This window comes from Pelecanus crispus, chromosome 9 (genome assembly GCF_030463565.1).
Source record: "Pelecanus crispus isolate bPelCri1 chromosome 9, bPelCri1.pri, whole genome shotgun sequence".
NCBI classification, from domain to species: domain Eukaryota; kingdom Metazoa; phylum Chordata; class Aves; order Pelecaniformes; family Pelecanidae; genus Pelecanus; species Pelecanus crispus.
The window spans coordinates 7,432,457-7,450,272 of record NC_134651.1 but is presented as its reverse complement, the minus strand read 5'-3'; the positions used below and the strand labels follow the sequence as shown (position 1 = coordinate 7,450,272).

The 17,816-nt window shown below is 37.6% G+C and overlaps 1 protein-coding gene across 9 annotated transcripts in view; it reads right to left on the bottom strand.

The window, feature by feature from the left end:
* NLGN1 (neuroligin 1) overlaps nucleotides 1-10,828 on the bottom strand; it is a 315,375-nt gene extending 304,547 nt beyond the window's left edge. For 4 of the 9 annotated variants that reach the window (XM_075716210.1, XM_075716212.1, XM_075716213.1 and 1 more), the window contains exon 1: nucleotides 10,101-10,593. In XM_075716210.1, the coding sequence (XP_075572325.1) occupies nucleotides 10,101-10,593 (493 nt within the window). Of the gene's footprint in view, nucleotides 1-9,571; nucleotides 9,632-10,100; nucleotides 10,594-10,776 lie in introns of those variants that run through there. The other 5 variants (XM_075716208.1, XM_075716209.1, XM_075716211.1 and 2 more) reach the window with 2 other exon arrangements.
* Nucleotides 10,829-17,816: the final 6,988 nt, after the last annotated feature.

The window sequence follows — 17,816 nt, the reverse complement described above, 5'->3', positions numbered from 1 at the left end:
TCGTCTGAGTTTAGCATCATAGAGAAACAGGGAAAGAACTAAGATTTTAAAATCTAAGTTTACAGCCTGGTGATTTCTTGTGAAATTTCACGAAATAAACCCGCCTCTACAACAGCTATATACAGTAATAATTCGTGGATATGAAGTGCTATATCGATCATTGGGCACTATCATTAACAAAAGCAGTCTTGGAGTAGGTAAACGTGTGAAGTCTTCCTTAATATCCGTTTGGCTCACATAACTGTCTTAGATCTGTCCTTCAGCAACTAAGTTCAGATTTAAAAAAAAAAAAATCTCCAAATTCTTTTTGGCACTTTAAAATAAAAACAAACACGTATGAATCAATATCAATTTTGCAATCAAGTAAGACAAATTGTACTAGCTTTCCTTTGAGCTTCCAAATCTGTTTATGGCTGTATATGTATACACATATACCTAGATAAATGCATGTTTCGTATTCCCTTACCACCGGGTCCACCTCGTTAAAACTATTGCTTTGGGAATGAGGATTCTGAGACTAAGTTCTCATTGGTTCAGCTAGATCCAGCTGGTGAATGGTACGTTCTGTTTGCCTGTTCACTACGTTAATACTAATATATTAAAGACTGGAAAGCAAAGAGTACTGTTGGCAGAAACTGAAAAATTCCCTGCCAGGGCACTGGAATGGAGCTTGACAATAACGGTGGAGCTCAACAACGGTGGAGCTCAGCCTCTGGTTAAAGGGCAGCGGGTCCTTAGAAAAGCACCACAACCATATGAGCAAATCAGTTCTTGTGTTGGCTGCCTCGGCAAGGAACCTTGACACACAAGATGGTAGGACCAGGAAGCTCTTCTCCAGGCCATGGATAGATGGTCTTTCTGCAGCTCGGGGTACAGTAAGACATTACTGCTACCTCCAGGATCTCCTGTCTCTCGGAGCTTTGTCTCCATCCTTTTGTGGGACATGAAAATCCTACATTAGAGTAGATCCTGCAAACCCTCCTTAATCAGGCTTGAGCAAAAATGAGCTGATGTGAATTAAGTGAATTAAACAGAAGATTTGTCTAACCTGCCTGAATGCATCTGAAGTAACTGGGAAGAATGTGCATGAGTCATTCCCCGAACAAAACTGGGAGCAAAGACCGGAGGAGGAGCCCCAGCTGGTAGGTGGGAGGTGAGCAGCCGGGTGCAAGAGCGATGGGAGGCCCCTCCAGCTGGTTTGTACACAGCTCCAGTCTGCCCAGCGCCTCAGCCCGACAGCGGGGTGCTGTCTTTAGAAGCAAAACTGAGGCGGATGTCATGGTAAGGGTGGCTGCATGGTTGCCGGTCATGCCATAGGTACACTGTTATACACCCATCACTTAAGAACACACTATATTAGATTTAAAAAAAACAGAATGATAAAATAAGCCTAAAAATGATATATGCCTTACTGCCATTTCCAATTACTTTTAAAATTAGCTGAAGGGAGAGAAGAGAGATCATCTGTACAGTACAGAAAGCTGACATGAAAGAGGATGAGAAATCTGTGATCCTGAGGTTTTGGTAGATTCTGGCATATGTTATCCTTGCCTGCCATTCCCCATCCACTCTGGAGGAGAGAAAGGGAGATGGTCCATAGGGTTCCTCTGTATCCATGCTGCTTTGTCCACCTCCTGTGCTTGGAGCATCACATGGACCAGTGCTGCAAGAGGAATTTTGTCTCTCTTTCCCCAACACCTGGAGCTGCACTATTTGGACATTCCAATATGTAAGCGGATCATCGAAACTCAGCACATAATGAAAACCTCCTTATATTTAGTGGAGCTTTTTCATCATCTTGAACCAACTGTTGGATAGATTTTTCCCTCTGTGTAGAAGAAGGATGTCTAAGTACAGACTGTGCTTGCATGTAGATCCTATTTGCTCTGGGCTGAGCCTTCTAGAAAGATTGATGCATCTTTCCATTAAAAATCTGCAGACAGTTTTTAGGTGTAAGAATATAGAGAACAGAAAGTAAAGACAGAAAGGCAATAGAGACAAATCCTTTTCCATGAGCTCTGTGAAATCTTTTCTCAAAATAACTTTGGAGGGGTTTTACTGCCAGTTCATAATGTGGATGAATCACTTCTGATATTTCTGATAAAACAATATTCAAAACTTCAAAATCGCTTCCAATTCATTTATGCCACCATTTAATTAGGGCTTCTGCAACATGTTACAAGGACGTCATTATCCCTTATAATTGTGTAACAATTACAATTTTTAATGAAATAATTGCAAGTACACTAGATGTGTAGATATAATTATGGTAATTACATAAATACCTGATTTTCAGCTAATAATTAAAGAAGGCCTTTACAAAAAGGGTGAAATTTAACAAATGGAAGCTTTCCAGAAAACAAATACAAATAATAAATGGCTGGCTGTCTCCTACAGATTTCGCCTTACTAGATTTTCTCTCTATATATATACTATATATATGATTTTCCACACATATAAAATAATATAAGGATAAAAAAAATTATTTAAACAAATATTAAATCATATCGAGGGACCTCAGTACTTCACCTCTGCGGGGCCTGATCCAAACCCACTGACATTAATGTAGCTCAAACCTAATAATCCTATGATAGCTCAGTATCTCACAAGACATTGAATTGTAAATTACCACTGAGAGAAGGAAGAAGTGACTAGCACCCAAAACAGCATACAAACTGTGCTCTGATTCCTCTGCAACATAAAGGGACGGATCCTGGACCACCATAAAATGCTTGGGAAAAGTCCATGTGCGGAGGAGTCCCTGACAGCTGCTGAGGGACCGCAAGCCTTCCTTCAGGGCACAGCACTCCTGCACAGCCGCTGCTAAAGCTTTCCAGTCATACCAGCTATGATCTTCTCCCAAAATGTGTCTTTTTGGTTGAATCTGCTGGCTATACCCCTGCTAATGGAGAAACCCTGCAGAAGATTTATTCTTCCTCCTCCCCTTGGTGGACAGACCTTTACAAGGCAATGGTTTTTCAATAAAGGAACTTCCTCCAGAGCTTTATCAGCTGAAGAACCAGAAATTCTTCAGCCAGGTAATTTTCTTTCTCTTCAAACACATTCCTAAGACTAAACTTACCATGCATATACTGTACTATTATTATGAATAGGAAAGGCAAAAGCCACCCTCAATATAAAGCATAGAGAAAACTCCAGCAGGGCAGATTCTGGTTACTGCTCTGGTAGCATAAAGGGATATTAAAAGAATTCCCACAGCAGAGGAATTAGCAACATGATTTACTGTTGCTGCTGAAATGTTTCAGAACACTTTGGCAAAGCTCTGGAAGGGAAAATCAGCTGCAGCACCTGCACTACGCCATTTCCATGTGTCTTGCAATTTCTGCATTCACTCAGAGCAGCCCTGAGGTGGCTCTGATTCTGGCCAGAGACCACTCTGGTCCCAGAAATGTGTTAGAATATAGGTGCAAACACGGCTTAAAGTCAGCTTTGTCTCACTTCCCTTAGCCTTGTATTGTTCAGAGCTGCTTCTTTTTAGGATAAATATTCATTACTACAGGCATGAGAAACTAAAATAAGAGGTATTAATATTAAAACAGAAGGAAATGGTTTGATATCCCAAAAACAAATCTCATTTATGTTAAGCTTATTAAAGCAGTTGGGTTCTGAATAGAGTATAATTACTAATACTATACATATCAAAGTAGAGAAGACATGTAAATTTGACAACATAAAGTAACTAAAAATGAAGAGGGCTAAAGAATTATAAGTGAAAAGAATTTGAAAAAAAAAAAAGAAATTGTACTGGAGCAATATAAGCAGATTATTAACATTATAATTGAGATGATCCTTAAGAATGGTTTGACACATGTAAGCATCATGTTTCAAGCTTCAAAAAATATGCAAAGAATACTAAAAATATTTGTATCCATGTGTATTATAAGGAAACAAAGAAATGAAGAGCATGAACACAGAGAAGAGCAAAGGAATAATAATAAAATGCAGGGGAAAAATGACAAAAAAAGCAAGCAGAAAATAATAGTTATCCAAAAGTCATATTAGTTACTCAAATGTTCCTCCTGAAAATGTACAAATATACTTATGTAGCTATTTTTTATAATATTTGTCCATTCGGGCTTTAAATGATAAATTAGAAACTAGCAGATTGAAAGAAAAACCATCTCACAGTTGTTTACTGAGTACAACTGGTCCAACCCGAGAAAGGCCAGGGGAAGAAGTACAAACCAGTTTTATCCGACTTAGTATTATCAGGGTATCAGTACTATTTTAGAGCCTGTGTGTGGGAGGATGTAGAAAATGAAAAGCAAGCAGTAAAATAATGGACAAGGAATAGAATTAGATCAGAATTTAAGACCTGTTAGAGCTATAAGCACTGTCAAAGTACATGAACGAAGCAATGACAGCACGATGACTGTGTGGTCAGCAAGAGCTCAGAGCCTGAGCAACCAGACACTTACAGAGAACTTTGACCAGTGTTGATGGCATTTAAGATGACTGGAGTCTTAAAATGCAGTCTGCAAAGTCTTCTATTGTCAAGCATTGGCTCACCCAGAGAGAGGACTGTAGAAAGTACATCAGAGTTTAAGCATTTTATTTTATTTCAAATATGACATAAACCTACTGCACATCTTTGAAAAATGCTGCTAACTGACACTAACAGCTTTAGATTGTGAAAGGATGAAAAGGTCTCTACAAGACAATGTTTGCTTCATTATCTTCTTCTATGTATTACTAGTATAATAGGAAGTGCTGCAGTGGTATCTGAGGAATGAAAAACAGGAATACAGCACTTCAAAAAGGAGAAGAAAAACAGACCGACCCATCTTGGTGTCTTAGTACACAGCACCGGAGTACAGGATTATGGACTAAATTTCTGCCTGCTGATACCACAGGGATGAATTTTGACCTCATGAGGCCGGAATGAGGATAAGGGCTTTTCAGCCAGGAGCCAGCAAGGGTGAATGGGGGCAAAACTTCAAATGTGTGCAGGCAGCTACTGATGCAAACATACAACAGGCAAATAATTTGTTATGAATTTTCCAAGTGGCCTAATGAAGATACACACCCCTTGTCATGGTTGATATACACCAAAATATGCACTAAGGTAGCTCTGTGAGCTTTGCCACTCACTCTCAAGTCACCATGAGCCCTGGTAATGGTCTGCAAATGCATGTTCTTAGCCTACTGGCAATGCAACGTATTTTGACATAGCTTAGTCTACAGTGACGGAGGCTCATGCCTTAGATTTCATAGTTTTCATTTATATGGCCACGGAGAAAGAATATTTCAATCATTTTTGACAATATATCATCTGCAAGTCCATTACTTTGATATTATTTTCTACATTCCATATTTAGAAAAAAAAGACTCTGATAATTGATTGACCAATTTGCCAGTGGAAATACACATTTTAACAGGTCTCAGCTTGTCCTTTTCTGGTTGGCTTCAGAGCTGAAACAGGTAGAGAGAAAGAAGTTCATTTAATGAATTCAATAGGAACTGCACATTGCATTAATTCCTTTTTTCCAAATTTTGATGATAAGTAAAAGATAAAAAGATGATAAGACAGTTCTAGGATAGTTAAATGGGGTATTGGAACAAACACCCAACAGAAACACAGGGTAATAGGCTAAACTGGGCTCTTTTCATTTCTGCTTAGATTTGTAGAAAATATTTCACATTGCTAGGCTTAAAAGCCTTGAAGTTCTTAGTGCCATCTACAAATAACAACTGATGTAACATAGTCTCTATTGAAAACAACACATGATCAAAGCAGGATGAGATTATAGCACTGTGATTTGTGTTTCATTTCCAAGAATGTATTTGTATGTATGTATATATGTTCCTATGCGTCCATAGCAACCACAGCCATAACCCAGAGAGTATGGTGTTGGGAGCTTTGCTCTGAAAAATCAAGCAGCCCATTAGGAGGCATAAATATTAATAGATCTGTCTAATCCTACACTCTCAAATGAGGCAGTTCAGATCATAATTCTTTGCATTTAAAATTTATTCACTGCCCCAACTAGAATAAGAAACAGAACCCAGATGTGAAGAAGTCACAGATGTTGGGCGATGTCTTAGCCACTGATAATTCCTAAACATAAAAACAAGGATGAAGTGATTTCTTTCCTTCTTCTACTCCCAATTCTCCTACAAATACTAATGTATCCAAAACTGCATGTGCCCAGTTCCATGACAGAGTATATATCATATTCTCTACAAAAACTACACCTCCAGATTTTCACATTCAGGTATCTTCAGGCAATATGAAGGCTTTAGTATACGTTCATAGGAAAGAGCATACTATCATCCCAAGTGCAGAACACACAATATCCGGGGCTTCTTTTAATGGTCATATTAGCGATCATTTTCAAATTTTCTTATGTACTTGTCGTTAAAGTAGGAAATTCATGGTGCAAACTGTTACAATACAAAGAAATTAATATAGAGTATTAACAAAACACAGGCATGCAGCTAAAGCAGGATGTACAGTCCTCTTAAGAGATAATGTTACCCTGTCATTCTGGATCACAAGTTAAAATATTTGTGCTTTGACTATAAAGTAAAATAGAGATCTGAAATACCAATCAGAGTGCAAAACTATTGAGGTATCCCCTAAAAATGATGTAAAATTTTATCAGGAAATTCAAGAAACACCACATAATCAACAACATAATTTGTATCAGTCAGTAAAATGGTATCACCTACAATATAACCTAGGTTAAAATTATGGCGTCTAACCACTAAAAAAGAAACAACACAGAATTAATTGCATGCCTTTACACAGATTTTCTAAAACCAGCCCTAGCAAATAAAGGTTTCTGCTTATATGCAAACCCATAATGGAATTAGTAACCTCTGACCTTCACGTACCTGAAGGAAAAGACACAAAACCAGATGATCTTTCTTTATCTATTGAATCAGTAAATTGAAGATGAAGTATACTGAAATACAGGCATCCGTATTTAGCAAAAAGCATGCTATATTGGCTCATTCCTTTTCACCCTGCTCCAGCCCATCATTCTGGTGTCTCTGCAGTGTGCGTATCCAAATCCCACCAACGGGCGGTCATGGTTATAATGCCCATTACAATCTCTAGCAGGACTCATGGATAGAATTCCTTTCATTTCTGCATCTGTCTTCACCAGATTATTCCCTGTTCTTCAAACTTTTGAATTTTCTCATGTTCCTCAGCTGACAGTTAAGTATAGATACCAAATTACTTATCTAATTCAATCTATTTCATATAATAAGATAGAATCAAACAATATATATGATAGCATACAGTTGTTGGTTCAGTCACTTTGAATTTATATATCCTTTACTAATTGAAAAGATGGTGCAAAAGTCTGCCTCTTATTTTTGTATTTTCTCTTTCCAGTAATATTCATCACTAAACGTAATGAAATGACCGCAACCTAAAAATCCAGCAAAAGAGAGAATAGTGGGCCTTTCTTCTTTCTCATACCAAACCAACGCTATTTCCAAGCTGCTTTTGCTGCTGAGATGCTGTGATTCTATTGCAACTCTGTCCTACAACATGATTCCTTTTACTACTAGGTATGGGGGCAACCCAAGCCAAGGATAATCTTAGGTTGTACACAGGTGAGTAGAGCATGAGTTACTTGGAGAACTGAAATTACTACAGCTGTGCCAACTGCCCAGGCTGAAGGTATTCAGGAGTTCTCTGCACTTGTCAACGGGAAAAGGTAGGCTTCTGCTGCTTTTTATTGTGCTGTGTGTGCAATGAATTTGACTGGAAAGGTACCTACTGAATTTCAAATACCTCTCTTTTTTCTCCTTCGGGCTCACAGGACAATAAACATGACTTTCTCATCTACTGGGCTCTCCCTCCCTTTATTTTTACTATTTTTCTGATTTTTTTTTTTTTTTTTTTTTAATATTCCCTCATAGGAAAAGATGCTTTCTGAGAACAATGATGGAGATCTGCATCTTTATTTATGACTTTGTGAATCAGCGTCTGGGTGATAGGAAGTGAAAGTTGCTCAGCTAATTACACACGCTTGATGAACTGCGTAATAACTGCTGCAGCACTGCACATTAATTGAATGCATATAAATGACAGCAGTTATTCTAACTTGAATGATGCGTGAAGAAGCAACGTTGCTCACAGTACCCTGATTATCTTTGTTCCCAACTTTGGGAATCCAGCTTAAACAATTGTATTTTTACAGCACTGAGCAAAAATTCCCTAATAGAAAACATTAAAAGTTACCTCAAAGCCCGACACTTTAAAAACAAATTGCCTTAAGTCATTGAAACTGGATTTAGACATCTAAAAAAGCATACACTGATCAACCACAACTAACATTTAGTCATTAACAACTAGCTACAACTAAGAGTCAGTGGGAGCTGTAAGAGCAAAAACCTTGGAAAATAAGGCCACCTTTGTTTAGATGCCTAGATATCACCTTAAGAACCTAGTACAGAGTTTACGGAGTTGAAATTTGCCTGACGAAACAATTTCCTGCTATGACACTTTCCTAAAGTGTATTTGTTCTGGAATAACAGGGACACATAGCAACTGATATAAAAAATATGGATTACAGCTAATAGGCAACCATGTATGTCCACACTACTCTTTGTTTACCCTAAGAAGTATTCTGGATTCAAATGTAGTCCAGCTATTAAATAACACATTACTTTAAAGAAAACAATAAAGAAAAATAATTTGATGTAAAACAAATGTGTAAAGTAGTACAAAATCAGTACTTTAAACTAGTGCCAAAAACCTACTTTAAATCTGTACCAAAACGTACCTTCTATATCGCATATCCATTGCTTTGGGAATTTGCAAAGGTTCCCAAAGAAATCTGCAAATTCTCCCATACTACCTAACACGAAAAGGGTAGAAGCCAAGTTTCCAAATCTCCCAAAAGCAGCCTAGTTTCCCAAGTACCATGTCACAATATTTTAACATTTCCCTATACCCCTATTAAGAGATTTTTGGCTTTACAAAGAGAGCTGTAATCACATAATAAAGGAAATCAACGCTCACTTTCAGAAATGTGTAAATGAAAAAAAGTGTTTCACATCTATTTTTCAGTAAAGTTAAGACTGTTCCAAGAAAATAGGGTGTATCACGTAGAAAGTCAATGCAGATTTTCAGCTCTGCTTTGCTATAATATATCATCGCCATTATGCTATACCACTGGAATATAGAGCTGTGCGGCCACGCCAGCAACTTCAGCGGCAGCAGTACCAGGCCCCAGGCGTATGAGCTGCCGCCTATGCATGCATACACAACATACTGAATCTACGCACGAGTGACAGACGCTCCTCTAAACCACGAGGCCAAGAGAGAGAAGCTGCCAATAAGGTCATCATGAGATAGTGCAAGAGAGATGATCAGGTGCAAGTGAGTTCAGGCTTTACAAACGTGATCTTCTCATCTGCTTTAAGCGGTCCTCTCTTTAAATACCGTTCTCATTAAGACAAGCTAGTCCCTAACAGCTCGCTTCATAGCATCAGCAAATCAGCCTCTTTCAGCTGTATTGTTTGTTCTTCCTTTGCAAGGTTTCGATCTTTCCCCCATTTTTTTTTTTTTTGTCCACTTTATACATACCTCCTTTTCTACAAATTTTCTTGCCGGGTTTTCTGGCACATTCCTTGGATATTCTTTTGACTGAAAAATGAATAGAAGACTAGAAAATAACATGGAGCTCCATCACAGACAGTAGGAGCATGCAACACCACTATCTAACTTAAATATGACCTGCTTTATTAGGTGCGGAAGATTCTCAACTCGTTGTGCCTGCACATGCAATGGATAAGATGTTGATGCATCTTCCCAGAAGTCAGTGGGTGGCAATGAGAATTAGGTACCAACTCTGACCTAAAAATACACGTGCTGTGGGGAGAAAAAAATGAGTGTAGACAGAAAAAACAAACACACAAACAAACAAAAAACACCAACCAAAAAAACCAAAAAACAAGGACAGATGCACACACAGAAAAGCAGCATGCATACATATAATACGCTGGCATGCAAACAAAGAAAGCCATGCATGCTACCAGTGCACATGAATTAATATTGTTAGAACGTAGAACAGGAAAATAAAAAGATCTCCCTGTTTCGCCTGCTATTAACTCACCATCCTCGGTTGGGACATAGATATTTAAATAGAGGCAGTCTTCATTCTGATCTTGTACATAGGTGGAAACTACATCCAAGTTATTAGTAAACCACACGGGAAGCATGACTTCAGGCAACCTGCCTTCTATAATGTTCTGGGGGCACACTGGAGCAAACTGAGTGGTATTTTTGATATCTGCCCAGGGAGACGGAGGCTCAGGAGGTTGAAAGCGGCGCTCCCCTGTTGGAGGGGCAGCATACGGAACCCCAAGAAACTGAATAACAGGCCCCAAAATTTCATTATTAAGTTCCTTCTTAATCCCTCTTATCTTGCCAAAGTTGGTGGTCACCACTGGGTTGGTATCATCCAATTTTTGGGAGGACACAGCTGCAGCGTGAAGCAAAAATCCAAGTATACAAAAAGCAAAAGTGGCATTCAATCCCATGTGTAACAGGCGGACTACCATCGCTCTCCATACACAGTTCAGCCACATGGATCTTGGAAAGGCCATGGTCCCACATTAGTTGTGTAACTACAATGAAGCAATCTGATTTGTATCCACTGGTGTAAAAACAGGGCAACCGAAGGAAACAGATCAAGTTTCCTAAATAGGTGCCTGTCAGAAAAATCTCAAAAGGCTTTTCATGCAGTAAGTATCTTCCATTGATTTCACACTTATTGAAGCTGCATCTTCACTCAGCACTATTTATCAGACTACATCCTATTGACAATTCTGTTTTCCATAGCAGCAATATGAAGAGAGCAGCCATTTACTGCAGAATCCCCTCTTATAAATCAAATCCAGTTAGCCGCAGGTCTATATCCTGGAGAAAATGAAAATAAATCATTAGTATGAAAGAGCTAATATGAGCAGAGTGATAACTAGATGTTTCACAAGTTATTTACATACATTAATAGTTGCTAGAGTCATGTAAGTAAAATTGCAGTAGTTTATGGGTCCATGAAATGGTGGGTGAAACACTGATTACTGGATTATCTATAATGTCATCTGTTGAATTTACAGAGATTTTTCGGAAGAAACAGGACTCACAGAAAATACATTTTTAAAAGTCACCTTTTTAAGACTAAGCAATTTGCTGCCAGGCTACATTAGATAGTTGTTTATGTTAATATTTTATTTAACTTAATCAGCTCATAATCAATTTTCACCTTGTTTGCACAAGTTGATTTATCAAAACGAAAGTAATTATTTCTTAAAGCAGAAGATAGACAGGCATAGTGAAGACTCAAATGTGGTTTATTTTCTTAAAAGCAGATTATAATACATGCAAACAATTTTTGTTCACTTAAAAATACAACTTCTGATAAAAACATTGAGGCAATTGGAATATATTTATAAGGATAACATGAATTACTGTGCTTATTCATAACCTGAATTACCATATTTTATGTGGTTTTCTTATTCCACAAGTTTCTGATAGCTGATGAAAAACACCTACAGAGTGAAATGTTCACATCAATGAAGGACCAAAATCTGCTTCCACTGAAGTGAATGGCAAACTCCGAATTTGCACAGAAGTATAACTGGACCTCAGTGGTTTGGTTTTGTTGGTTTGTTTTTTTTTTTTTTTTTTGTTCCAAAACTGTTTTGGAAAAGGATATGAACAGACAGTTTAGGGATGGAGCTGTATATCACAATTTTTACTTCAGACCAATCCTGCATTCCTTATAAACTACTGACTTTAGTGAAAAATGAAAATGCATGGTGAATGCACTCAATCCCTACCATCCTTAATGTATTACATAAACAATAAACATTCCCATAGGACAGTAGAAATCTTATCTTTCATATACCCACATGCTGACTGAACAATATCCTAGAAAAATAATCAGTTAGGATCAGAGACTGTATAATCTCAAGTTCCAGATTCTATTTTCAACTACTTCAGCTCAGAGGTTGTCACACAAGGCTGTGTTCCAGCACTTCTGAAAATTGCTCAGTGCATATCATTATATCTTCCATATTCATGTTAAACATATTTCCAACACGACTTACAATATCCTATTATTTAAAATGCAGTGTTATACACAACATAGCAGTGTAATCTTACACTCCCTATTAAGCAGTGTGTAACGCACAAGAAATGTGTTTTGCTTTGTATAGGAAACATTTTAAACCACCTGCTTTTGAAACAGCATTGGCAGCTTTAATGAGAATTGTTTTTTTATCATGTCTATACACATTGTAGAGAGAATTCAAAAGAACGGCTTGTCTAATAGTCAGACTACCCCGCAGTTTGGGTTATTAAAAAGGAGATTGTAAAAGCTATATAGGACAGCAGGAGATTTGGTTCACGTCTAGTGTTCCTTTAGCTCTGAACAATCTATCTCAGGAGGCAATAAGGAGATAGATGAAGCTTTTCCACAATTTTCTCTCTCCCTTTCTTTCTCTGCTAATTCTAACACCTTCACTGTGAAACTGCATTAACAAACAGGCTTATATCCTTCATTCTCCAGCTTCAAATTCTCAGCATTTGCTGGAAACATACCAATTTAGCTGCAGAAAATAATTCCCCAAACTTGATGTACGTGTTTGCATTTAGTTTAATAAACTTACACGGAATGGCATGCAGACAATTGCCTCTTGGAAGACTGTAGCTTTGGTGCATTTCAAATTTTGAAGGTAGTAGGATATTACCTGAGAAATAGTAAAGACAGAGTACATAGACAGGTGCCAGAGCAGAAGGCACCCAGTACAACTTTGCTTTTCTGAATCAATGTACAGTAGGTCATGTACTGATGGAAGCCTATTCCTTAGTGGTATTCAAAAACCTCCACAAATTTAAACCTTTTCCATTAAGTCTTAAAATCCACTTTTTTTTATTTCTGTCAGGAGTGGAAAAATGTACTCTCTGTTCTTTCTCAGAGTCAAACTTGTAAATAGCAGGAACTTAACCTCAGTAGCTCTCTTGCTAATTTACATGGTGGTCTGGAGAAGGTCTGAGGACAAACCAAACTCAACATAGCTGCGCCAAACAATAGCATCCTTCTTCATTTCAAGCTGCTGAATTGGTTCAACATGGAAAATTACCAAGATGCTACTAATAAGTCATTCAGCACTTTCACCCTAAAAGTCTTAGACCTGTTTTCAGATCTAAGACAACTTTTTAATACACTTTTGATACCCAAAATGTTAAGTTTTAACCATGTTAGAAATTGCATGAGTTAATAAGAACAGAGATACATTTCAGATTGCAAGACTGGGGCTTCACTTTAGCTTATTCTGAACTAAATTTATTACTTATGTAAATTCAAAGCAAATCCTAGAGCTGGACTATAGTTTTGAGCTTGTCCATCAGCCGGTTTGCCATTGCAGCTAAACAGGTCTGCTGTGATTTAAAGTTCTGGTTTGCCTCCCATGGACAAGGTTTTATTCTAAGACAGAGACAGGAAGCTAAAAAGGTAAGAAAATAACTCCATGCTGTGTTTGGCTATTCTTAATTAATTAACTATTGGGTAGTAGCTAGCTTCAGTGAATAGATTTATAGGCCATACAGGGCAGTAAATGGTAAAGCACTTGCAGAATTGGAATCAACAGACTTTCACTGTATTGTAACTTGAATTTTGGATTTGCTTTTTCTTCCACAAGCCTTTATTTTTAAATGGCTAAGTAATGGTTTGTTTTTGAGACTGAGAGGTCAAACATCCAAGCCTCTCACTGGTTGGCCTGAAGCTATAACATTAAAAACACAAACTCACACAAATAAAGAAAGAGACTGAGATTACTCAGATCTTTTGAGACCTTTATGCCAAACTTTTATTTCCAGCGCTAGGTGGAAAGGCAAGCAGGGAAGCCAGCCTGAAACATGTCTTACTTGTTGAGAGTCAATGTGGGACAAAATTTTCCTTAGTCCTCCAGCAGGTGATCTACACAGGACTTTCCCTTGGTATCTGGACTTGACTGAACAGGAATCAGTGGAAAGGCAGAGAAGCAATAAACAGGAGCAGGGATGATCAAGGAGATGGGCAGGAGAATAAACTAAAGAGTAATGACGATCAGTTTGGGGCAAGCTTCAGCATCAAAATATTGTGGATCTGAGGAGGAGAGAAACATTTTCAGATTTCATTATCATCTAGTTGTGAGGATCACAATTGTTCCCTGTGGTAACACAAATGAATTCTACTGTAAAAGGTATTTGATAAAGTCTTTCATGGTCTTTGGAACAGTCTATACTATATAGAGGGTTTTTTCTATCATCTATTATTTTATTATCTTCCTTTCTGAATTTAAATTACTTTACAGTTCAGATTCTGAAATACTTGAGAGAGGCATTTAGTATGCTGAGGAGCGAACAATCCAAGATAACTTCAGTGCATCTTTGCATCCCACAACAGGTCACATCCGCTGCAAACCGCAGCAGCTAAACTCCTTTGTTACTTGTGCACAGAGCCTCAAATCTTAAGGGATGTCTTGAACTGCACCACCTGTCAATAACTCCAATGGATTAATAAAACCTTTGGTGGCACCCAAGGCTTCTGGCCCTATGCCAGCTTCAGCACTTGTAAAGGCATTGTTATGATATCTTTACACCACTGGCTGTTTTCTTTTTAGCTGAAGATGTACTCTGTGATTTGATATTCATGCTTAAGAATGTCTTTCCACCTCAGTTTTGCTAGTAAATCCCAATTGCACAAATATTCATAGAAAGTGATTGTAAGAGTTTTGAACGCCACACAATGCCGCTTCATTTCAAAACACAAATGCTATTTTGCAGAACCAACGACATTTGCATCCATTTTTACTTACAACAGTCTCTACTTAGAACGAAGAGCCCAAAGATGTTTCGTGTCTGTAAAAAGAAATCCGTGTTCTGAAATGCACTACAATGCCAAACAGGAACGTGGCCAGCGGAACAGAAGCCATTAAAGGAAAGAGTCTGACCCCGGGTGAACGCTAGGTCGGTGTGACACACCAAATGTAAACATGATCAGACAAATCCTCAAGAGATGCATCACAGAGTTTCCCATCTCTTCTTTCACATTTCAAGGTAGCAAGGGGAAGCGTCGTGTCAAATGCGGCATACTTTCTTTCTATGTAGTAGTAAAGATTTTGAAACAGACCCTGCGCTTGGGTATTGCCATAAATACTTGGTGAAGGGAAAGGATTTACATGTATTTAGTTCAAGAAATGAACTATATGCATTTTAAAAAACCAGGTGTATGAAATGATGACAGAGGAGGCTGCAATCCTGGATATACACACCTAGGAAGGGTGGGTTCTGGTGGGGTTTGGTTAGCTCCCACATGCCAGCACCCCTCAACTCGAGAGCAGCTACAGGCCCAGAGGCTTCAGAAAGCAGCTACAAATCCAACCCTATGGAGATGCACAACCTTTGCTGAGATCGCCAGCAAAGGCATGAGTAAGACATTCTTCTGATGGGGTCACCGTCCGACCCCACATTAGCATGGGATTACAACTGTTATGCTACACGGGTCCGCAAACAACCCAGTGGTAAGGAATCCCAGATGCTACAAGCTGTGTAAATATATCGCTCCCAGATCAGAGAGACTGATTCCTCAGTGCCATTCTCGCATTTACCTCTACTTAATATTGTTTTATACACAAAATCTGACAACCAAATTAGTAAAAAGTACAATACTTCAATACAGTATTCAAAAGCAGTGTAGCACAAGTTAGTGAAAAGTTGAATTAAACTGAGTAGATGTTATAAGACTCATGTAAATTCTCGTGCATTTTTCAGCTTTACTATATTTTTGTTCTTCCTCATTAGTAGGAATAGTCACTAATGCTAACTCATTATTAATTAGTATCTTCATGATCAAAAGATCCCTTTAAATAATTTCTACAACTTAGTTTGCCAAAATAGGAAGACTTCTGATCATAATTTCCTATTAAGCTGGTTTTGAATTAGACAAATTAAACCTATGAGAAGAAGAGGGTCACTTAAGTCTTATTATCTTCCATTTACTCATATCAATAAATAATTTTCTTAAAATAATTCAACTTCTTAGCTGAAGTAATTGTTTATATTACCAGATGCTGGCTACAACTTTTTAATGTGGACTATAGCTGTCTGACATTTTGCACAGTAAGTAGGTAACGAAATGGTGATTTTACCCATAACAGAAAGAATGGGTAACTCTGTCACTTCTGTGTAAAGTTTTAGACAGCTAAGTAATACAGATTTAAATTAAAAATGACAGATGCACTGGCTTGGAATATAATGGGCACTGAAGTGAACCTTTATTCCTTTTAGCAGCTTACGGTTAACCCTTAAATGGACCACACATTATACTCACTTTTGAGTACTGTAACTATTCAGCTAAATGATCAAATGGCTATTCTGTTGACGGCAGTAGTGTGCTTCAGGACATGAATATTTTTTGACCTACTGTAGAAATTCAGCTGAACTCATGTTAGTCAGAGGTCATACCGGAGAAAAAACATATCCCCAATGTTTCTCATTTGAGATCTTCAGTATTGAAATCTGCATAGTGTGTATCATAAAGTCCAGTGGATTTAACTTGCTTTGATTAACACTTTATAAAACATTCACATGCTTCCCATCTGGTCACTCTAACAGAGTATACTAGAACCCGCCCAGAGGCCCCTGAAACTACGTCGTCTTTTATTGTCTCTTGCACGTGAAAAATTAAGCTATAGAATTAGTACCAAAGTTCATTACCTGATACATATTTGTAGCTAACCCTTGGTTCACTGGGGTTAATCATATGAGAAAAGTAAATTGGATGTTCTTCATTACCTTTAATACAATTGCAATATCAACAATAATACTATCTTTTATGCTAGTTCATTATCTAAGGCAAGCTTTCATATCAGATTCATAAGAAAGATACCACTTTTTTATTTTCCTATTTTGGGGGCATTAGGAATTCAAGATTAAAAAAGCTAAAATAGAGTTATTACCATTTCTTGATAGAGAACTCTGAAAACAGAGATGCTTGAATGAACTCAGATTTGTCTATGAATTGTTTTTCTATCTGGGTACCACACAATAACAGTTCCAAAGCATAAAAAACCCTTGATGTAGAGTTAGATCAATAACCAACTCTTCAATAAGATGATTTAAAAAAAAAAAAAAAACCACAACAACAAGAAAAAAAAAACCACAACAAAAACCAAACTTCCTTGTGGCACAAAAAAGAGCAAATGCTTTTCTTACTTGATCAGATTCTGGTCTCAATTCCATCAGGGTAATTGAGATCAAATTCCAACTCATCAAAAAAATCCACAGAGGTATAAATATAATTTGTTAATCGCAAACCTGACATCTCTAACTCAACTTTGAAAGTGCTCTTGAATGGTGTTACCATGCTTTCCAGAACTGTAGAGTGCGCACTACATTTTGAGTGCAATATTGGCATTGTAGGGATCTATCAACTTGAGAGTCCATTTCCTGTGATGTAGCATTCTGTACATCTGTGACTTTACTTGTGTTTGTTCCAAAATTAATTTCATGCTTAACTTGTTTTTCTTAATTAAACTTCCTTTAGCAGTTTCTAATATGTGCATTATTAAAACTCATTAGTCCCATTCATGCCTGCCTGTCATTTTTGGCTTCACATTCTTGTATCAAAGAGCTCTGTTGCTTTATATAGGAAGCAAATTAAATAATAAATATGAGAACTTGAACGTTTTATGAGTGTCAGTATGAGAAAGTGGCTGCAAGGCCCATAAGGTTTCACACAAAAAAAGCATTACAGCTAAAGCTAACATGCTGACACATCTCT